This window comes from Triturus cristatus, chromosome 11, assembly GCF_964204655.1.
Source record: "Triturus cristatus chromosome 11, aTriCri1.1, whole genome shotgun sequence".
NCBI classification, from domain to species: Eukaryota; Metazoa; Chordata; class Amphibia; order Caudata; family Salamandridae; genus Triturus; species Triturus cristatus.
In genome coordinates, this window is record NC_140594.1 from 155,446,480 (window position 1) to 155,470,099 (window position 23,620).

The following is a 23,620-nucleotide window of genomic DNA, read 5'->3' on the forward strand; positions in this document are numbered from 1 at the left end:
TGGCGCGAAGCCGGACAAAGGTTAGGGGTGTAACCACCCCCCTCCTGGCTCCACCCATAGGTAGAACCTAGTCACGGGCCAGCCCCTTTTCTTAGAATAAAGGTAGGAGCGAGTCCCCTTCCCAAATTGGATAATCAGATAATCGGATAACTCCGAATCACGAACCACTTTCCACGAAAGGAACTCTTGACTATTTCTGAAGACTCTCCCTTGTGGCTAAGGAGTAGCCACCCTGCACCAGCAGGCACCACCTAAGCGCTTGCGGTTTGCTGTAAGTCTCTCCTACGGATCAAGACTGCCCAGCTCGACGAGACCCGAGTTCCCTGCCATCTCTGACCTTTTACCTACCTCATCAGCCCAGCTGAGAGTCGTAGGTGTGACGAGACCTGCGGGACCGGCTATCTTCAGAACCTGCACGACGCTTATCTAGCACGCCCACCGAGGGACCCTCGAGTGAGTGCACCTAGGGTTTGAGAAGCCCTAAACCCTGAGCAGCTCCAGCATCGAAGTCTGTCTCCCCAGCATCCACGAGATCTGCGTGGGGGCCCTTCCGCTCCTTGCTGTTCACCGCGTTGTCCGACCACTCGCCGACCGGCTTGTGGCCCTCTTCACGACGCACCACGTTTTGTTTCATCACTAGTCTGGTTGCTCCAGACTGGCTCTTGCTCCCCTTCAACAGAGGAGTACCACGGACCCTCCTGGTCCACTCCCGACGCCATCTTGACTCCCCCACTTGGGTTGCCACTGCCAAGATCCGCTGCCCCTTCCTGGGCCCAGCACCATCGACCGCAGACACCTTCGTGGGACAGCTCGCCCTCCATCCTGGTCGCCGCCGCGCCTCCTGGTCCGAGGAACAGCCGAGTCCGACGTCACCCACTCACCTGGTCGAGGTGACTTCAGCCGGTACCCTCCTGGTACCCACACGATCGCTGGCTAGCGGTTGAGAACTGAGTCCCCTCTGCTTTCAGGTTTCCTTCATCACCGATCCAGGCTTGGATCGCTCTGAACATCGTCACTGGTCGCCTGCCAGCAACTTCTTCTTTCAGGCTCCTGAGACTACACGAGGACTCCCGACATCTTGCCGAACTTCACGCAGCCGCAGCCTCCGGGCTAGGTAACTCGAGCATCTCGGTGCTCCATCGCAGGTTCGCTCTACAAGTGTCCAGTTCCTTTTTCGTTTAGTCCCACTGATCGGATCACTCCGGAATCAGTACCTCCAGACTCTAACCATTCGCATTTCACTGTTAGTGTAGATGGTTTCTCGTGCCCCTCGGGCATTTGTGTAAATTGTGCAACTGAAGTATTTTCCTAAGAGTTTTGTAGTGTGCTTAGCTCCCTGACTCATAAAGAGCCAGGGTAGTCTTGTTATAAATAAATATCCTTTTATTTTCATAACAACTTGTGTGGTGTCCTTTCACTTGGTGTTCAAGGGGTATATGTGATGGTAAACAGCTGGCTTAACACGCCCTCTAGAGTTTAGCCTAAAGACTGCTCGTATCCACGCTACTAGGATAGCTGGTCTATAAGGTTGACTTACAACCAATCATCAATAAGGGTCGTTTGGAATGATACACAGTGATCACTAGAATAGTGAGCACTACATATCAGGCCAACTTCTCACATTGGTGGCAGTGGTTGGGATTTGAGCTTGCTGTTGTTTTACCACACACGTATCCTAAGAATATCGCAGTGAAAGATCACATAAGTACCCAGGTACATATAACTTAACTTAGAATACTCCGAGTTCTACTGAACCGGCTGTTGTAGTGTAACAGGGCTTAGCACACCCTGACTACAACTCTTAGCAAGGGATCAGTAGGTAAACACATAGTGTAGGTAGGTGCATCACTTACACCTCACTAGAAAAGCATGTCGGTCCACGGAGAGTCTTCGCAGACTCCCTTAGTGGTCAGTGACCCTCCACAGGTCGTGTCACGATATGCAGCTCTTAGCTTCAAGGAGATGCGACAACTGTGTGCCTCCAGGAAGCTAAACCAGGGTTCTAACCCTACCATCGCAATTCTGATAGGTCTCTTAGAGGCGTACGATGCTAGGAGGTCCTCTAACCCAGGACCCCCCAGTGCAGATGGGAACATGCCTCCCTTAGAGGGAACCCTCGGTGACCCAGACCTCGACCTCCACACAGAGGACGAGGACGAGTTATCGGGAGACGAGGCAGACAAAGGTCCAGTGGTAGTCGGCAGGCTTACAAGGATCAACTTAAGCAGGCATGAGAATGGAACTGGGGGAGCCCCGGGCCCACGCTCAAGCAGGCTTAACCTTGGGAACGGACGAGCTAGGTCTCTCTCCAGAGGCTCTGGCAGATCGGTTCATACACATGTCTCTCAGGCATCTTCTCAGAGAGGAATGACTTCCCCTCAGAGGAGGGAGCATGAAGCGAAGATGCGGGAGGTCAATCTGAGGATCGAGCGGGAAGAACTTGCCCTCGCCAAAGAAAGACTTGCCTTGGCCCGAGAGCAGAAATTAAGTGGGTTAGATCCCACTGGTGGCAGCATTCTCAATAGAGAGAAAGACAGGGGTATAGACACTAGACACCTGAGTAAAATAGTGCCCCCCTTTAAACAAGGGGACGACATCCACAAGTGGATAACTGCCTTGGAGAGGGCCTGCACTGTCCAGTGCGTCCCCCCAAGTCAGTGGGCAGCTATACTGTGGCTTTCCTTTGAAGGTAAAGGAAGGGACAAGCTCCTCACTACAAGAGCTGAGGATGCTAACAACTACCAAGTCCTGAAGAACACACTGATTGATGGGTTCGGCTTAACCACGGAACAGTACCGGGTGCTGTTCCGGGACACCCAGAAAATTCAGTCTCAGGATTGGGCTGACTTTGTCGATTGTGCCACTAAGGCTTTGGAAGGCTGGTTGCTGGGTAGCAAGGTTACTGATTACACAGGATTGTACAATCTTATCATGCGAGAACAGATTTTAAATAACTGTCAGAACCAATTGTTGCATCAGCACCTTGTCGACTCGGATCTGACCTCTCCCCAAGAATTGGGAAAGAAGGCGGACAGATGGGTCAGAACAAGGGTCAAGCAGAACCAGAATCAGAACCAGGGTGGTCAGAAGAAAGCAGACCAAAAGGGTAACAAGAACGAACAAAATGACCAGAAGTCTTCGACAGGTCCCCAACAAACCAAAGAGGGTGGGGGTCAGGCTTCACAGAAGAAGAAGACTCAAGAAGGCCAGTCAAAAAGGTGGTGCCAATACTGTAAAAGTAAGACTCACTGGTTTAGTGAGTGCACCAAGAAAGGAGGGCAAACTCATACCACTGCAGCCCCTAAGGCACCTGCGGCCCCTAGTACAGTCAGCAGTGGTAGTGCGCCTCCCAAGGCATTAGTTGGGTTAACCTTGGGAACCGAGGGGAGTGACGACTTAGTCAGCACGCTCACTCAGGCCGTCCTTGTCTGTACAGGGGATATGGATATGTCCCCTGATGCCAGTCCCAATACTTTGGGCAAATACAGACAGACACCTTTGATAAATGGAAGAGTGGCTCAGGCCTACAGGGACACGTGTGCCAGTGTCACCATGGTGACGCCTAACTTCGTGGACCCTGGACAGATCATGCTAGGTACCAGTTACCTAGTGACCAATGCCAGCAACGTCACTACCAATCACAGTATGGCAGTTGTTGATTTCTCCTGGGGAGGGGTAAGTGGCCCGAAAAAGGTTGTGGTTAGTTCAGACCTCCCCGTAGAATGTCTGTTGGGCAATGATTTGGAAACGTCACAATGGTCAGAAGTGGAGCAGAGGACTCACATGGAGATGTTAGGCTTGCCAGCACATGTCCTTGCTGTGACCAGGTCACAGGCCAAAAGATGCCCCTCTGAACAGGTGCTGGATCCTGGAAGAACGGACCAGACACCTTCCAAGAAAAGGAGCAGTAAGGGTAAGGCTTCGCCTTCCCCCTTGCCCCAGGTCGTGGATCAAGTCTCCGAGGAGGCTGACCTTAAAGAACTGAGGGAAACTGAGCCGCAAGAGCTTGAACCTGGTCAGGTTGAGTTTCTGGGCTCAGGGGGACCCTCCAGGGAAGACCTGGGGAAGGCACAGTTAGACTGCCCCTCACTTGAACCCCTCAGACAGCAGGCCGCTGCTGAGGCTGCAGGGAACGCCACAGGTACCCACAAAGTGTACTGGGACGATGGACTCCTGTACTCCGAGGCAAGAGACCCCAAACCTGGTGCGACCAGGAGGCTGGTCATCCCCTTGTCTCTGAGAGGTTTCCTTCTCACCTTGGCCCACGAGATTCCCCTTGCAGGTCACTTAGGCCAGAATAAGACTTGGGACAGAATTGTTCCACACTTTCACTGGCCCCACATGTCCGAAGATACGAAGGAGTTTTGCCGCTCCTGTGTCACTTGCCAAGCCAGTGGTAAGTCAGGTGGCACGACAAAGGCCCCCCTCATACCACTACCAGTGGTGGGGGTACCCTTTGAACGAGTGGGGATCGACATTGTCGGACCAATGGAACCCCAGACAGCATCAGGGCACAAGTTTATACTGGTGGTGGTGGACCACGCCACCAGGTATCCTGAAGCTATTCCCCTTAGGACCACTACGGCACCTGTGGTGGCACGGGCCCTACTTGGAGTGTTCTCCAGAGTGGGCTTCCCTAAGGAGGTCGTCTCAGACAGAGGTGCAAACTTCATGTCGGGATATCTGACTGCTATGTGGAAGGAATGTGGTGTCAACTACAAGTTCACCACACCCCATCACCCACAATGCAATGGGCTTGTTGAGAGATTCAACCGGACCCTAAAAGGGATGATTCACGGACTACCTGAAAAGCTTAGGCGGAGATGGGATGTCCTGATACCCTGCCTCTTGTTCGCCTACAGAGAAGTCCCGCAGAAGGGGGTTGGCTACAGCCCTTTTGAGCTTCTGTTCGGACATCCTGTAAGGGGACCCCTTTGTTTGGTAAAGGAAGGATGGGAGAGACCTCTCAGAAAGCCGGCATCAAACATTGTGGACTATGTACTCGGTCTCCGCTCGCGGATGGCGGAGTACATGGAAAAGGCGTCTAAAAACCTGGAGGCGAGCCAAGAATTACAGAAAGCTTGGCACGACCAAAAGGCTGTTCTGACTGTGTACCAGCCTGGACAGAAGGTGTGGGTGCTGGAGCCAGTGGCCCCAGCAGCACTCAAAGACAAATGGTCTGGGCCCCACACGATCATTGAGCAAAAGGGAGAGGTCACCTACTTGGTAGACCTGGGAACTCCCCGGAGCCCCCACAGGGTGCTCCATGTAAACAGGCTCAAGGCATATGTCGACAGGGAGGGCATGGGCTTGCTCATGGCCACAGATGAGGGACAGGAGGAGGAGAGTGACCCTCTCCCAGACCTGCTCTCTCAGAACCCTGACGATGGATCAGTAGATGGTGTTGTCTTTTGTGGCAGCCTCTCTGGACATCAACAAGAGGATTGTAAACAGGTTCTTCAATCCTTTCGACATATGTTCTCTCTGACACCCAGTCAGACCAAGTGGTGTACCCACGAGGTCGACACTGGGGACAGCCTGCCCGTAAAGAGTAAAATCTATCGGCAACCTGATCATGTCAGAGACTGCATCAAGACAGAGGTGCAGAAAATGTTGGAGCTGGGAGTCATTGAACCCTCGGACAGCCCCTGGGCTAGTCCCGTAGTGCTCGTGCCGAAACCTCACACCCAGGGCGGTAAGAAAGAGATGAGGTTTTGCGTGGACTACAGAGGTCTCAATGCGGTCACTAAGACCGACGCCCACCCGATACCAAGAGCAGACGAACTTATCGACCGGTTGGCCTCGGCCAACTACTTAAGTACGTTTGACCTGACAGCTGGGTATTGGCAAATCAGGTTAGCTGAGGAGGCCAAGCCCAAAACAGCATTTTCTACCCCGGGTGGGCATTATCAGTTCGTGGTAATGCCCTTTGGTTTGAAAAATGCACCTGCCACCTTCCAAAGGCTGGTGAATCGAGTTCTCACTGGGTTGGACGACTTCTGTGCGGCGTATCTGGACGATATCGCTGTCTTTAGCTCCACCTGGGAGGATCACCTGGTCCACCTGAGGAAAGTGTTAGAGGCCCTGCAGAAGGCAGGCCTCACTATCAAGGCCACCAAGTGCCAGATAGGGCAGACACAGGTTGTATACCTGGGCCACCTTGTAGGTGGAGGCCAGGTTCAACCATTGGAGAGCAAAATACAGGCCATCCAGGACTGGGCTCCTCCAACCACCCAGACTCAGGTTCGAGCTTTCTTGGGCCTGACTGGTTATTACCGGAAATTTGTCAGAAATTATGGATCCATTGTGACCCCGCTAAACGACCTGACAAGTAAAAAGATGCCAAAAAAAGTTCAGTGGACAGCAAGCTGTCAGAAGGCATTCGATGACCTGAAGCAGGCCATGTGCACAGCACCTATCCTAAAGAGTCCAGACTACTCCAAACCATTCATTGTCCAAACAGACGCTTCGGAGCTGGGTGTGGGAGCTGTTCTATCGCAACTGAATTTTGATGGTCATGACCAGCCCATAGCTTTTATTAGCAGGAGGCTGACCCCCAGAGAGAAGAATTGGTCAGCTATTGAGAGGGAGGCCTTTGCTGTGGTTTGGGCCCTGAAGAAGTTGAGGCCATACTTGTTTGGCACTCACTTCAAGATTCAGACCGACCATAAGCCCCTCTTGTGGCTAAATCAAATGAAGGGTGAAAACCCCAAACTACTTAGGTGGTCCATTTCCCTACAGGGGATGGACTTCACAGTGGAGCATAGACCTGGCACTGATCATGGCAATGCAGATGGGCTCTCCAGGTATTTCCACTTAGAGCAAGAAGACTCACCTGGTCAAGGTTAGCTTATTGTCCCGAAGTTTGGGGGGGGGTCATGTAGGAGAGTAGGGTCTGCAATCCTATGATCACCCAGATTTTTTGCTTTTGCTTCATTGGTTTACGACTTTCCCCGGCTGTGGGCCTGCCAATCAGACCCACAGCCTAGCTGTCCTCTCTCGAAATTAACACACATGTACATTAGGTGCATCCACTAATTGGAACTGGGCCGCCTTGTCAGTCCCTGTCTCAGCATACCACAGGTATCCAGGGCATCGGTGTACCCAGGACCTACCAGGGGCTGAAGCATGTATTATGCCACCCCTGGAATGGCCGCCCAAATCTGACACAACTGGCTGCACGACAGCTGGGGCCACGTGGTGTAATCACCCGTTGCTGTAGGTGTAGTATTCCTACCCCTAAACCCTAAAATGGACACATGGATTCCTATCAGTCACTCCTATGGCAGGCCTTATCAATCCTGAAGGCAGAGTGCAGGGAGTCATGTGGGATGGTGCTCTGGCGCGAGCTGAGCCCGTCGACGGCTTGCGGAACCAAGTCCTAATAGCCGTTCCATGGTGACGCGGGCCAACTACTTTTAATGCATTATAATCCTGGCGGTTATTTGCTAACTTTGGCCTCACATCACCTACACATGTCGAGTAAGGTGTCATACGAATGGGAATACAAACCCCTCGCCAGTCCTGGTGACGTGGTTAGCATTCCCCCCTTTTAGAGGGACACGACATGGAAGTAACCTTGAACCCCGGTTAAAGTTGACTCAAGCCTCAGCATCACAAAATGGATGCTGCCACCAGACACAAGTCTGACCTCCTGCTGCTGGGGGACCTTCCAGCAAGGGGAGCTTGGACAAAGGGTTTCCTGTCGAGGGCGGTGTTAGCACCGTCCCAGACAGGGTTTGTGTATCCCAGGTAGGCAGGGCTGAAAGGGAGGTGACTGCAAGTGGCACCCCGGTGCTCACTGTGCATAGCCCGGCTCAAACCAGTTTCGGGGGCACACCAGCCCCTGAGCTGGCGCGAAGCCGGACAAAGGTTAGGGGTGTAACCACCCCCCTCCTGGCTCCACCCATAGGTAGAACCTAGTCACGGGCCAGCCCCTTTTCTATTTCTGAAGACTCTCCCTTGTGGCTAAGGAGTAGCCACCCTGCACCAGCAGGCACCACCTAAGCGCTTGCGGTTTGCTGCAAGTCTCTCCTACGGATCAAGACTGCCCAGCTCGACGAGACCCGAGTTCCCTGCCATCTCTGACCTTTTACCTACCTCATCAGCCCAGCTGAGAGTCGTAGGTGTGACGAGACCTGCGGGACCGGCTATCTTCAGAACCTGCACGACGCTTATCTAGCACGCCCACCGAGGGACCCTCGAGTGAGTGCACCTAGGGTTTGAGAAGCCCTAAACCCTGAGCAGCTCCAGCATCGAAGTCTGTCTCCCCAGCATCCACGAGATCTGCGTGGGGGCCCTTCCGCTCCTTGCTGTTCACCGCGTTGTCCGACCACTCGCCGACCGGCTTGTGGCCCTCTTCACGACGCACCACGTTTTGTTTCATCACTAGTCTGGTTGCTCCAGACTGGCTCTTGCTCCCCTTCAACAGAGGAGTACCACGGACCCTCCTGGTCCACTCCCGACGCCATCTTGACTCCCCCGCTTGGGTTGCCACTGCCAAGATCCGCTGCCCCTTCCTGGGCCCAGCACCATCGACCGCAGACACCTTCGTGGGACAGCTCGCCCTCCATCCTGGTCGCCGCCGCGCCTCCTGGTCCGAGGAACAGCCGAGTCCGACGTCACCCACTCACCTGGTCGAGGTGACTTCAGCCGGTACCCTCCTGGTACCCACACGATCGCTGGCTAGCGGTTGAGAACTGAGTCCCCTCTGCTTTCAGGTTTCCTTCATCACCGATCCAGGCTTGGATCGCTCTGAACATCGTCACTGGTCGCCTGCCAGCAACTTCTTCTTTCAGGCTCCTGAGACTACACGAGGACTCCCGACATCTTGCCGAACTTCACGCAGCCGCAGCCTCCGGGCTAGGTAACTCGAGCATCTCGGTGCTCCATCGCAGGTTCGCTCTACAAGTGTCCAGTTCCTTTTTCGTTTAGTCCCACTGATCGGATCACTCCGGAATCAGTACCTCCAGACTCTAACCATTCGCATTTCACTGTTAGTGTAGATGGTTTCTCGTGCCCCTCGGGCATTTGTGTAAATTGTGCAACTGAAGTATTTTCCTAAGAGTTTTGTAGTGTGCTTAGCTCCCTGACTCATAAAGAGCCAGGGTAGTCTTGTTATAAATAAATATCCTTTTATTTTCATAACAACTTGTGTGGTGTCCTTTCACTTGGTGTTCAAGGGGTATATGTGATGGTAAACAGCTGGCTTAACACGCCCTCTAGAGTTTAGCCTAAAGACTGCTCGTATCCACGCTACTAGGATAGCTGGTCTATAAGGTTGACTTACAACCAATCATCAATAAGGGTCGTTTGGAATGATACACAGTGATCACTAGAATAGTGAGCACTACATATCAGGCCAACTTCTCACAACTCGTCTAATAGGTTGTTGCTTCGGTCTCCTCAAAGTGTTGAGAAGATTCCTTCCGCTGCTGCCTCAAGCGGCTAGGGAATCAGTGGTCCGGGCACTTATTTTGTCCCGTTTGGACTATGCCAATGCCCTCTATGCTGGGCTCCCAGCTTATGCACTCAATAAGCTTCAAGTTACCCAGAATGCGGCTGTCCGCATGCTGGGTGGGCTGGGTCACAGGCAGAGTGTTCATGGTTACCGTCGCTCCCTTCATTGGCTACCGGTCAGGGCCCGGATAGCTTTCAAATCTTTAACCCTTGCTCACCGCGCCCTGCACGGTCGAGGGCCGGGCTACCTCCAGAAACGGTTCTCGTTTTACACACCGGGGCGTCACTTGAGGTCCTCCTCTCTCAGGCTTATGAAGGTGCCTTCCTTCCAGCGCCATAGACTAGGTGGCGCTTCCCTGGTTGTGTTTGCTGCCCGTGCCTGGAATGCGCTCCCCCTCTCTCTCCGAATTGTTGAAGATACTGGGGTTTTTAAGAAACTGCTAAAAACTTATCTCTTCTCTTAGGGTTGAGTCTTAAGTCTTAATTCTGTCCTGCCCTGAACCGCGCCGGGACACTCCTTCGAGTATCTGTGCGCGTAATAAAAGTAAATAACATAACATAACATAACCGAAGGTAAGTAACTTGTTCATCTGAAAGAAACACGTTAGTTAGAATCCTCACCTTAGAATAGATACCCAAGCAATACCAACCCCGGTGGTGGGTCTGCGAACCAAGATCACACCAGAAAGTCCTGGAGGACAGAACGGCCAAAGAAGCCATCCCTCCGGACTTGGCTGTCTAGGCAATAGTGCCTGGCAAACGTGTGCAGCGAAGCCCACGTCGCCGCCTGACAGATGTCCTGCAAAGGGACTCCCCGTCCCAAAGCAGTAGTAGCCGCCGTGGCCAGAGTAGAATGGGCTCGCAGCCCAACAGGAGGGTCCTTTTTCGCCAAGGAATAACAGATTTTTATACACAAAACGACCCACCGGGAGATGGTCCGTTTGTGCACAGCTTTTCCCTTCTTTGCACCCACGTAGCCAACGAAAAGCTGGTCGTCCACTCGGAACTGTTTTGTGCGGTCCAAATAAAAGGAGAGCGCACGTTTTGGTTCCAGACGGTGGAGCCGCTCTTCCTCTTTGGAAGGATGCGGAGGCGGAAAGAAGGTGGGCAAGGTGACAGATTGCCCAAGATGAAAGGGGGTCACCACTTTCGGTAGAAAGGAAGGACGAGGCCGAAGGACAACCTTGTCCGGATGAACAGATAGAAAAGGAGGCTTGGACGATAGAGCCTGGAGCTCACTCACTCGCCTAGCCGAGGTGATGGCTACCAGGAAAGCAGTCTTAAGAGTTAGAAGAAGAAGAGGACAATTGTGAAGAGGCTCAAAGGGAGCGCACATCAGGAATGTTAAGACAAGATTCAAGTCCCACTGAGGCATTACGAAAGGGACAGGAGGGAACGTGTGAGTAATGCTTTTAAGAAAGCGTGACACTACAGGGGACTTGAAAAGAGAGGGCTGATCAGGAAGCCGTAAGAAGGCAGAGAGGGCAGCAAGATAACCTTTCAATGTGCCCAGGGCAGAGCCCTGCCGGGCCAAAGAAAGAAGAAAGAGGAGAACCTCAGAAAGAGGGGCGGAAAGGGGATCCACAGCCTTTGCTGTGCACCATGCCACAAATTTGTTCCACCGGCAGGCGTATACCGTCTTTGTGGAGGGACGCCTGGCTGCCAGAATGATATCACAGACTTCAGGAGGCAAGTCAAATGGCATCAACTGCCGCCGCTCAATCTCCACGCATGGAGGTGGAGGCTGGACAGGTTCGGGTGGAGGACCGTCCCCTGTTGCTGCGACAGAAGATCCTCCCGAAGGGGCAGACGTATCGGAGGATCGGTCAACATACTGAGTAGCTCGGGATACCAGTACCTTCGTGCCCAATCCGGAGCCACCAAGATGACTTGGGCCCGGTCGCGCCTGATCTTCTTCAGCACTCTGGGCAGAAGTGGTATAGGCGGAAAGGCGTACAACAGACCGCAACTCCACTCGCGACGAAAAGCGTCGCAGAGCGAGTGCCGCCTTGGAAATTCCAACATGCAGAACTGCTAACATTGCGCGTTCTCGTCGGTGGCGAATAGATCTAACCAAGGCTCTCCCCACTGCTGAAAGAGACCTTGCGCCACCTCGGAGTTCAGACGCCATTCGTGATCCATCATGCACCGGCGGCTGAGTTAGTCTGCTCTGGCGTTCAGAGAGCCCGCCAGATGTTGAACCACCAGGGTGATGCCCTGGTGTTCCAGCCATGTCCAGAGGCGCAGAGCCTCCTGACAAAGGGTCCACGACCCCACCCCGTCCTGTTTGTTGCAATACCACATGGCGGTGGTGTTGTCCGTGAACACCTGCACGACACTTCCCCGGACAGAGGGAAGGAAGGCTTTCAGTGCAAGTCGGATCGCTCTCAGCTCCAACGAGTTGATGTGGAGGCGAGACTCCGCCGGAGACCAGAGGCCTCTGATCTCCGCCTCTCCCATATGGCCACCCCATCCCAGGAGGGACGCATCCGTCACTACGACATGCTCCGGTAGGGGTAGGGAGAGGCTCCTGCCCGTGACCCAATCGCGGTCCGTGAGCCACCACTGCAACTGCTGTGCAGTGCCCTCCGAGATCAAGACATGGTCGGACAGGTTGCCGTGATGCTGGGCCCACTGAAACTTCAGGTCCCACTGCAGAGCCCGCATGCGCCGCCTGGCGTGATGCACTAGTAGGATGCAGGAGGCCATCAGCCCCAGAAGCCGCAACACTAGCCTGACCGAAACCCAGGATAGAGGCCGAAAGATGGGAATCAGGGCCTGTATATCCCGGACCCGCTGTTCCGGGGGATGAACCCGGAACTGCGCCGAATCGAGAACTGCTCCGATGAAAAGGAGCTTCTGAGAGGGGCTCAGGTGTGAATTTGGCACGTTGATGGAAAACCCCAGCAAATGCAGGAGATCCGCCGTAGTCTGGAGGTGGGAGATGACTGCCTGGGGCGGGCCCGCCTTCAACAACCAGTCGTCGAGATAGGGGAAGACTGGAACCCCTGATCTGCGCAGATGAGCTGCGACTACCGCCATCACTTTCGTGAACACCCGAGGGGCACTGGTAAGGCCGAAGGGGAGCACGGTGAACTGAAAGTGCTCCTGACCCACCGTGAACCGCAGGTAACGCCGGTGGGCCGGCAGGAAGGGGATGTGGAAATATGCGACCTGCAAGTCCAACGCTACCATCCAGTCTCCAGGGTCGAGGGCAGCTAGAACCTGAGCCAAAGTTAACATTTTGAACCGTTCCTTCCGGAGGAAGGCATTGACGTTCCGGAGGTCCAAGATAGGGCGTAGGCCCCCTTTGCCCTTGTTGGGAACCAGAAAGTAGTGGGAATAACAACCACGACCTACTTCTGGGCTTGGAACGCGCTCGACGGCCTCCTTGGCCAAGAGGGCCGAAACTTCCTCGTGTAGAAGATTCAAATGATCCCCCGAGATACGGTGGTGCTGCGGTGGCATGGCTGGAGGGGTCGTCTCGAAGGGGAGGGAGGAGCCCCTTCGGACGATTTGCAGCACCCACCTGTCCGAAGTAATGGCACGCCAGTGGAGCAGGTGATGGCAAACCCGGCCTCCCACTGGCGTGGAATGGGCCTGAAAGCTCGGACTAGGAAGGCTTTGAGGCGGATGCTGCCGGGGTGGATATGGACTGACCGCGTCGTCCTCCAGTACCGCCTCGGCGGAAACCACGTCCGCGACCGCGTGCAGGCTGGTTCTGCGGCCGGTGGCTAGGCGGACGTGAGGAGGTGCCCCTTCCTTGGCCACGAAAGGAGCGAAAAGCGGAAGTTTGTGGCCGCGGGGCCGAGAGGCCCAAGGACGTGGCCGTAGCCCGGGAGTCCTTGAAGCGAGCCAGCGCACTGTCCGCTTTCGCACCAAAAAGGCGAGCGCCATCAAAAGGCATGTCCATGAGGGTGCTCTGGACATCCCCTGAAAAGGACGTGGACCGCAGCCAGGCGTGACGTCGAAGCACCACCGTGGTAGAAATCGCCCTACCCAGCGAGTCCGTAGTGTCGAGTCCACATCGGATTGCATGGCGCGCTGCATCTCTCCCATCGGCCAGAGCCGAGGAAAGCCGCGCCCGTGCCTCCTCCGGGCACAGTGGCAGCACGTCCTCCACCGCATCCCACAGAGAGTGGGAATAACGGTCCAAGAGACAGGCGGTGTTCAAAGACCGCAGGCCCAAACTGAGCAAGGAGAACAGCTTCTTACCAAACTGTTCCAGTCTCTTGGAATCCCGGTCCGGAGGAGCGGACGGGAAGGAGGATTGGTAGGTAGAGGCCTGGATAACCAGACTCTCGGGGGTGGGGTGTTGAGACAGAAAACTGGGGTCGCCTGGAGCAGGGCGGTGGCGCCCGGAGCAGGGCGGTGGCGCCTGGCAACGTTCCTATCCACAGGAGGGACTGTGGAGGGCTTGGACCAGGTGCCCTGCAGAACGTCAGTGAGGGCCTCATTGAATTGCAGCAGAGACTCAGTGGAGCATGCGGCAGACTGAAGCACCTCAGTGAGGATGTTAGTCCTCACAGCCACGGCAGGCAGCTCAAGCCCAAGGGCTTCGGCCGCCTTGCGCAGCACTACAGAAAAAGCTGCACCCTCCTCCGAAGCCACAGTCGGAGGAGAGATGAATCCAGTGTCCGGTGAGGTATCCAAACCACTGGCCTCCCCCAGTTCATCTGCCCAGTCCTGTGCAAGTTGGCCCTGAAGGGCCATAGGGTCGTCAGACCCCTCCCAGTCGCCCCCGTCATCCGATTCCTGGTAAACAGGAGGAATGATCAGAGCCGGTCGATAGACAATATGTGTCTCTAGCGGCGTCGGATGCGGCGTCGGGCAGCGCCGCATCGGCGTCGGGACCGGTCAGGGGCTGAACCGGGGATCGACGTCGACCGGAGCCGGCGTCAGGTGTGGTATCGGTGTCGGCGCCGGCGGAGGAGGCATAACGAGGTCGACCGGCGTCGACGGGGGCCCAGGCTCGGGCCCCTCGGGGACCTGCGGCGTCGGGGCCGGAGCCTCCAACGGCGCCGGGGCCGGAGCCGCCGGCACGCGAGGTCGCCCAGTCGAGTCCGCGGGGCCCGAAGGCGCACCAGCGGGCGTCAACGGCGGGGCCAGGCTCCTCATGGCCGAGAGGAAGGCACTGACCTCCGCCGGCGTCGCGTCAGTCCCAGGGACCGTCGGGTATGGGGACTTGTGTGGCGCCTGCGGCTCCTACGGAGCCGCGGGGGTGGAACCACCCGGACCCTCGCTGAGTCGCGCGACTTGCGAGGGGAGTCCGAAGAGCGGTGTCACCTCTTGGACTTCTTGGAGTGCCTCGACTTACCCGAAGACTTCGAGCCAGACGAGTGACGATGTCGAGTGCGGCTCCGCGACCGATCCTTGGACCTCCTCCTGGACCGGGATCGAGAGCGCGCGGAGCCGAGTGGCGAAGCTCGAGAAGCTTGCGGGACCGCTCCCGCCTAGCTTTCGAGGTCAGGGCCATACAATCGGAGCACGACGCCGCGTCGTGGTCGAGGCCCAAGCAGTACAGGCACCGGCGGTGATGATCGGTCACCGACATCAGTCGGTGACAGTCGTCGCAGGCCTTGAAACCAGGCATCCTACCGGCACCAGAGTCGAGAAGTGACCCAAAAGAGTAAAAAAAGTTAGTCAAAAATTGACTAAAGGGGTAGCTCTCCCGGATCGGCGCTTACTGGCGCGGAAAAAAGAAGAACTGACGTCAGCGCGCGAGGGCGGCGTCTAAGTACTCCGACGACGTCATTCCGGCGCACGACGCCGACGACGGACGCGGAGCCGCAGACGACGCCTAGCGACGCGCAAGGGGTATTGCTGACGAAAAATCTTCCGGATCCAGTCTGACGCCTGGGGATATTCTAAGGTGAGGAATCTAACTAACGTGTTTCTTTCAGATCCCTGAGCCAATAGAGAGGGCGGGAGGGAAGGAAGGTAGCAGGAGAAGAAAAGAAAATGAAGATGATTCCTGCTGAAGGATAAGCAAAAGGGATCACGTTGAATGTAGAAAACCTCCAAGAGGGAGTCAGCTTCAGTATGGCAACTTTGAAGGGATGCAACAATGTGAGTACCCGTTAGAGAAAACCAACGGCAACTGAAGAGGCCAGTGGAAAAATCCATTTGGCAAGTTGTTCACTGAACAGCAGAAAACCCCATTTGGCAAGTTGTTCGCAGAACGGGGAGGCTGGGTGGGCGTTAAGGAATCTGCGGCTAGACAACATCTCTACCAGATACATCGTTACCGAGGGTAAGTAACTCGTACATCTGATAGCGACATCTAGCCACAGATTCCTTAACTTAGAATAGATACCACATCCATACACCAAAGGGAAGGTGGGTCTGCGACAGAACAACAGAAGCGCCAAGCACGTGAGCCGGCAACAGAGTCACAGACAATGGGGAAGGCCGTGGCAGAACAGCCAGACAGCAACTCAAATAGCTCGGAAGAGCAAAAGATAATGGAATACAAGACATCCCAAAAGTGCCAGAATGGTGCTACACCATACCAGTATAAGCATGAAAGATAGAAACGGCACCAGCCATATACCAGAACAAAAGAAAGAGAGAGAGAGAGGAGGAAGGACCCCTCTCAGTGTAATGGCACACCATGTGAATACCGACCAAATGCTGAGAAGAAACATGAAGAGAGGCAACCAGAGCTTACCAGGCTAGCCCACGGAAGGAAGGCCGGAGAGGCTACGGCCAAGGACCAAATGCTAATAGGTAGAAACCAGCAATGTTTCTAGAATTGCAGGCGGGGACGAGAACCCCGTTAATTGCACACCCAGCCCCGAAAAGGTGAAAAAACAGGGGTGAACAGTGACAATGTGAAGCTCGCAGATGAAGGCCACCATAGAAACATGCACAGAGCAAATAGCCACAGACACCAGAAGGTGGCATATCTAAAATAAGCACAAGGCCGCTCGACCAAGCAGCTGGAAGGCCAAAATGATAGCCAGCACATGAAATACAGATCGCAGGGCATAGACCTAGGACAACTGACAGTAGAAGAGTTGTCCTGTGTGCCCAGCTGATTTCAAATAGATATCAAATAGGGTGAACTGCAAGAAGGAGGCACCTCCGAAGGAAGAAGCAGCAGAGTCACCAAAGTACTAAGGCATAGAGATGCAGAATTGCAGACAACACCCTAGAATGGAAGGAAAGTAACCTCTGTCCAGAAAATAGATTGTCCAGAAACTGGAAACAACTCCAGTAAGTGGAACACAAAAGAGTGCTTTGTCAGAAATGCTGTATGCTTGACTGAATAGCTCCGTCAAACATGGAGACCTCGGATCCTACATTGCCGCCTCGAAGAGAGGGGAAGAGGTAGGAACAAGAGTACTTATGGAACTTGCAGGTATACAGAAATAAACTATGCACAACCATGAACATAGTTGTAGAGGAACACATCCGGTACATGAATGGCAGACAGAAGCTGCCGGCAAGCGTGAAAACACTCCTAAAAGCTCCCAAGGAGGAGAAGGAAGCATTAAGCAATAGGACCTATGATGTACAGATGAGGACGCCCAGGCCCAACAGTGAGTGCCGTACAATCGGCAGACAAGAGTACCAGAGGAGGCATAGAGGCCAAGGAATCTCCTAGGCCCAGTTGACCCAAACTGAGCTATATAATAGCAAACAGTACCCCACGCGGAGTATGTACACCCCAACAACAGGGAAAACCCATCAGGACAAGCCACAGTCTGAGGAACAATCTGTGGAACACTGCCACAGTCGGCTAATTGCCAGTTTAAAACGCATAATGCACCCAAAGAATGCCAAGGAAGGGGTAATCACCCCGGACCATACATAAGAAAGACCTGAGGCTTACCACCAACCAAAAATACATAACGCATCAATTGGATGCCGAACAAAAGGGTACCACTCCAGGACAAACGCCTGAGAAACACAGGTCTAAGGTGGGGGGCGAAAGCCCGCAAGAAGATGCCGAACAGCCGAGTCGGCGTGTGCATCAAACAATAAAATCCCATCAAAGGGCAAATCAACAAGTCTTTCCCGGATATTTTCCGGAAAGACGCTATCCCACAACCAAGCATGGTGCTGCAAGGTGACTGAAGCAGCCATAGCCCAGCCTATGGAATCTACAGTATCCAAGGCGGAGCGAATGGTAAACTCAGCAAGGTCACAGCCGTCCCGGAGAAGGTGAAGGAGGTCAACACAAGGGCCTTCAGTGCTGGGGGGAGAAAAGACTCTGCAGAGTCCCAGAGGGCAGAAGTAGCCCGAGCTAGGACACACACCGTATTTAGTGACCATAGTACGGCACTAGTGGAGGCAAAGATGTTCTGACCCCATGACTCAAGCCCACTGGACTCCCGGGAGGGAGGAAGTATCAGCCGTGGCAGGGAAGGCAGTTTGCACAACAAACCCATGCACGTCCGGCTGCACAATTAAGCAGACCGAATCATGTGGAGCCGGACGGTGGTGGTGCAAGACCGAACGAGCCACCGGGTCACCAGAAGCTGGCCGAACCCAGGTACCCAAAAGGGCATCATAAAGAGAGGCTTCAAAGGGCAGAAGCGGCTCCACATTCCCTGATCCACGGTGAAGGACATCAAGTAAAGGGTCCACAGAGAGGGGCACCGAAGGGGGTTGCATGTTCAGAATCCGAGTGGCCAAAGAGACCACTCGCAGAAAGGCTGCACCAGCCTCGGTAGTCCTTCGAGGAGGAGACAGTAGCTCATCATTAGGTGAGGGCTGTAGGCTAACCCTCCCAAGACAGTGAGGGTGCGACCAATGCTCCACTGAGGGGAGCCCCATTGAGGAATGGGGGTCCTGAGGAGGCTCCTGAAGAGGCGAGGAGTCAGTCGGTTGTGGATCCTCTTGAGGAGGCGGGGATCCTGTTGGCTCCACATATTCTAAAGGAGGCACAGGCAAGAATACCACAGGCGTTGACGGGGGTGAGTCTGTCGCCACGCTTTCTACAAACGCTTCCGGGGAAGACTCATCAACAACCCTACGTTGATGCGGCGCCAAAACAACCGCAGCCGGCGCCGACTGCACTGCGTCCGGGGCTAACCCAACTCCATCCGGTGCAGAGTCGGCTCCGTCCGGCGCCGAATCTGCTCAGTCCGGCGCCGGGGTGGCTCAATCTGGCACGGAATCTACGACCAGCTCCCATTCCGAGGAAGGAGAAGGAGCTGGATCCGGGGAGCCAAGCCTTTGGCGCCACCTCGGTCTCTACCACAGAAGGCCCTGACTCCGGAGAAAGAAGCAAAGGCAGAGCCGGGGAGACAAGTCTACGGCGTCGGGCCGGCACCGGCCCCCAACAAGTCCGGAAGGCCGAGGTGGGCACAAAGCGAGGCTTGGGGCATTAGCAACTGCCTGCGATGCCACAGGGAGCCCCGCGGGACTATGTGGCGTGGCAGGGGTGCAGGGGGTCGCAGAGGGGGACCCAGCCAGGCCGCACCATGATGACGCCCTAGGGATCGTACAGGGGGACCCACCGAGTCGCACCCTGACGATACCACATCTCCGACGTCCCTGGAGTGCAAGAGCTCATTCGACGCCGGGGGCAAACCCCCCGGCGAGTTCATCGGGAGCAAACCCCCCGGGCGAGTCCGTCGGGGACCCCACAGATAGCGAAGGCCCGAGGACGCCCCAGGAACGGAAGAGGACCCAGGTGAGGCCTGCAAGGCCATAGCATAGGCCTCCATTTGGGCCCGAGTCGCCCTCGCACCCGGATAGGCTGGGTAGGGCGAGGGCGACTTGTTGGGGCGGGGACCGGAATGTCCCGGGAACCACCCCCCCCTGAAGGAGGTGGAGGTCGAGGACCTTGGCGCCATACATCGCAACTTACCAAGAAGTGGTGAACGACCTTGGGCCCCATGGGGCGAGCAACGGCGGAACTGCGTTGAAGAGGTCGGGAGATGAGACAGGCCGGGACAGCCGTGCCAAAAGAAGCTTCCTCCTGCCGGGACTTTGGTTTGAGTTGTTGGCAGGCGTCGCAGTCCGTGGAGTCGTGGTGCTCGCCGAGACACCACATACAAATAAGGTGTGGGTCCGTCGCGGACCTTTGCCGCGAACAGGAAGTACAGGATTTAAAGCCCGAGGGCATCGCACACTGTTCCAGACGCAAAGCATCGATGAAAGGTCTGAAAACAGGCCCAAGGAACCGCTCACTCCGGATCCGCGTTGTACGCGGAAAAGAAGGAAACTGATGTCAGTGCGCCGGGAGGGACTTATATGACCTCGCTGACGACACGTACGTGGACGACGTCAGGGCGAGGTCGTGTGGCGCCGTCCCCCAGCGCGCAGGGATGGAGCTGCTGCTGCAAATAAAAAATTCCGGATCCAGTCTTACGCCTGGGGATATTCTAAGTTAAGGAATCTGCGGCTAGATGTCTCTATCAGATATGGCACGGTCGCAGGCGCCGTACAGATTGAACCCAGTAGTCTTCTTCGACATAATAGGAAAATTTACACACACAAAAAGGGGCTGACAAAAAAAGCCTGTCAAAAAGTGACAGAGGGAAGCTCTCTTCAGCGGATCTGCGCTGGCTGGCGCGGAAAGAAAAAGACTGAAGTCAGTGTGCTGAGGTGGTGCCTAAATAGGTGACGCGGACGTCACAATGGCGCAGACTATGTCGACGGCATCACATGGAGCCGGCCGAAGCCACCTACCGACGCGCAGCAGTATTGCTCGAAGAAATGTTTTTCGGATTCAGTCTGACACTTGGGAAATTCAAAGGCAAGGAATCTGCGGCTAGATGTCTATCAGATCGCATGTATTTTACTGGGATTCATGACACTCTTTAATCCTGAGCCCCGGCTCCATTCCTTTTTCTGCCCAGGGCTACACCACTTTCCAGCTACATAGGATACACTTGCACCTTTATGTCAAGAACTTTTTAGCCAATAAAAATTATGTGGTGTTAACTATCAGTTTTTCATGTTATACACCCCAGGGAAAGGTTTGATCTCTGTAACCATCACTATAACCCCACATCTGCTCTACTTAAGTACCAAGAAGCAATCAGTTACAGATGGAAAACAAATGCAACGTAGAACTGTCCATGCTACCACATTTATATTTTTCAAAATGTTGCATCGATCATATGAAGTGTAACCCCAATAACTGTTGTTCTGTTTCTATGCAGTAAGATCAAACAACATTGCTCACCTTCTCTTGGTTGGGTTTACACTGAAGAAAACTCAATTTTCCTAACTAAATGCTCTTTTACACCCTCCTATTATTTTTGGCACATGGAGAGAGTGAAATGCCTCGTTCTCTGCCTGCATTTTTGATAACACATAAATCACTATAACCCTTCTTTTCAAGAATAAGCGGTTTTCTGGTGTAACAGGCTTGAAGCTTACATTGGTCATGAATGGTCTACAATCCTTCAAGGAAGTAGTGAAAGGAGCCAGCTCCATCAAACCTTTTTTCCTGCATGGAAACATACCAAGTTGTGGCTAGGATTCATTATAAAAGTGAGATTTTGTTTTAGGGGAGGGATGATGTTAAAGCAACAATCATCTCTCTCATCCCTTTTACCTAGATAATCGTAATAAATATAGCTCTCTAAATTCTTTTGTGCTGGAGTACACCCTAGAAAGGAAAATGCATATATATTCTAGACAAAATCATAGGAAATATACAATCATGCCACAAAAATATTCATAATTACCAATTTCCTGGTACACAGCATTTAGGGTTGACAAATTGCTTTATGTCGGCAAAACGTCATGTTTTCAGTTCTGGGCTTTTATTTGACTAAATAATGCATTTTGGAAGTTGTATTGCTATTAGGCTGGAAGTGATGAAATGAGACTAGAGAACCTGATGACAGTAATTTGTAAAGGTAATGGAGACATGGGGCCTGGTTCACAAAGGTAAACTGAGACGAAAGTCCAACATTACGACTTTTGATATTCACAAAGAGCATTTACGAGTAGTAAAGTGTGACTTTGGTCTCAGTTAAACTTAAGTTTTGGACTTAAATTTAACTGAGATCAAAAGTCCTTAAACTTAAGACCAAAACTGAAGTTTAACTGAGACAAAATTCCAACTTTATTACTCGTAAATGCCCATTGTGAATACCGAAAGTCGTATAGTTAAACGTTCGTCCCGGTTTTCCCTTTGTGAATCAGGCCCATGGTCTTCAGCTCAACTATCTGGCAACCATGCCAGTAATACCTGCTATTCAATGAAGTTTAGTTAGAGAAGTCTACGTGTGCTTACCTCAGATGCAAGGCCTGCTACCTCCCCAGTGCTCAGGTAATCGGCCACTTGCTGCATCACAGTCTCAGCGTTGCAGGATGACAGGAAGCCCTTGAGGGGATAAAATAATGGGAGTCACTTCTTCCGCTTATGCAATAAGGTGGGATTTTTAAACGGATAAATGCACTTCACTTTTTCTGAAAATGGCCATCAGGCGAGCCTTGGGTTAAGAGTCAAAAATGTATTGTATGCAGTGGTTTGAGTGGTGAACATTTAGCAAGTGATACTGTGCCATTTCATACACTGTAAAATCATTAATTGCCATAAGTAGGAAACTGGGGTTTTGTTGCAGTGGTCTCCACACTTTCTGCCCCCTTTTAGCTACTAGATGCTGGTTTTCAACTTTGACAGCGCACTGAGGTCTGCTAACCAGACCTCAGTGCCAGTGCTCTTTCCTTAAAACAAGGTGATGTCTAATAGTAACCCAACTGGCAGAGGGCTTTAGCGCCTCTGTACGTCCCTATTAGCTAGGGCATGAGTACTATAGAGGGTCTCTAAGGGCTTCAGCATATCTTATGCCATCGTGCGGGACCCATACACAAATTCCACACCGACTGCCATTGCAGGATTCGTCACATGGTGCAAACCAAGAGTGAAAATATGACATGGCACACTCCTGTTTGCCATGCCAAAGTCACTGCATTTAGTATACGTAAGTCACCCATACAGCAGGCCTTTCAGCCCTAAGGCAGGGTGCACTATATTTTATGTGAGGACATATCTGCATGAGGAGATATGCCCCTGTAATGTCTAGTTCCATTGCTGGATATTAACAGTGAGCAGGGAAGCCATTTTAAGGTGTGTACTGGACAATGGTCAAAACGAGTTTCCCAGCGACACAATGGCTTCACTGAAAGCTATGGTGTTTGGTATCAAACACCTCGTATTAATAAACCCACACTGATTCCAGTGTTGAATTTATTAATTCCGGCACCCAGGGGGTACCTTAAAGGTACCCCTGAAATCTACTAGTCCCCCAGTGTGCAGGCTAACTGGTCCTGAACAGCATTCAACCACAGGCGGGTTTCTGAGCCCCTAGGAGGTGAGAGCCCTGCTCTCAGAAGTTGGATACAATGTCTGCTCTGGATGAAGGTGTTTACATCTCCTCCACACAGGATGGCTAGTAAATTAGCATGTCAAGGAAGGGAGCTTCAAAGAACACACTGCCTTTGATATGCCAGCCTGGCGTCCCTCAAACCTGGAGGATGCCACCCCTTGCCTTGAGGCCCTTTGGCACCAGGACAGGGTGTAAATTAGATAGTCAGGTTGCATGTTACATTTACAGGCTAGTCACAACCCTAGCAGTGGCGTCTCCTCTGCTAAGACGGAGGAGCGTCACCCCACTGCTATTCAGCAACTTAAGAAAAAATTACAAGTTACTTACCTTCGGTAACGATGTATCTGGTAGCGACGATTCTAGCCGCAGATTCCTTAACGTAGAATTATCCCCAACTGGATCCGGAAAACTTTCTTGCCCAGCATCTCTGCGCGCCAGGGGGGTGGCGTACCACGTGACTCTGCCCAACGTCCTCCGCGGGCGTGACGTCAGCGAGGTCACATAAGCCCCACCCCGGTGCGCTGACGTAAGTTTGCTTCGGAGAACTTTTCCGTGCCATACTGCGGAGCCATCACAACAAAACTGAGGAGAGCATGGGAACAGTGTGCAAAAAACTAGAGAAACAAAATAGAGAGAAACAAAAGGTGAGAAACAGCACCAGGTGGCACTAAGGCACCAGAAGGTGACAACAGGAGGCCAGAGCAGGAAAAGAGCAGAGCATCACTCTGAGGAACAACCGTCCAAACCAAGGCGAAAGCACCAGGTGGCAGTAAAGCACCAGAAGGCCAGAGCAGCAAAGCCATAGCCAGAAAAGCGTAAGCACCACTCCGTGGAACCACCTTGCAAGCCAAGGTAAG

General features: G+C 53.5%; 1 protein-coding gene across 2 annotated transcripts in view; it reads right to left on the minus strand.

Annotated features, from left to right (window-relative positions):
• Positions 1-23,620, minus strand: part of KNTC1 (kinetochore associated 1) — a 1,031,844-nt gene that overhangs the window by 107,054 nt on the left and 901,170 nt on the right. For both annotated transcript variants that reach the window (XM_085636469.1, XM_085636468.1), the window contains exon 61: positions 21,668-21,757. In XM_085636469.1, coding sequence (XP_085492595.1) covers positions 21,668-21,757 — 90 coding nt within the window. The remainder of the gene's footprint in view (positions 1-21,667; positions 21,758-23,620) is intronic.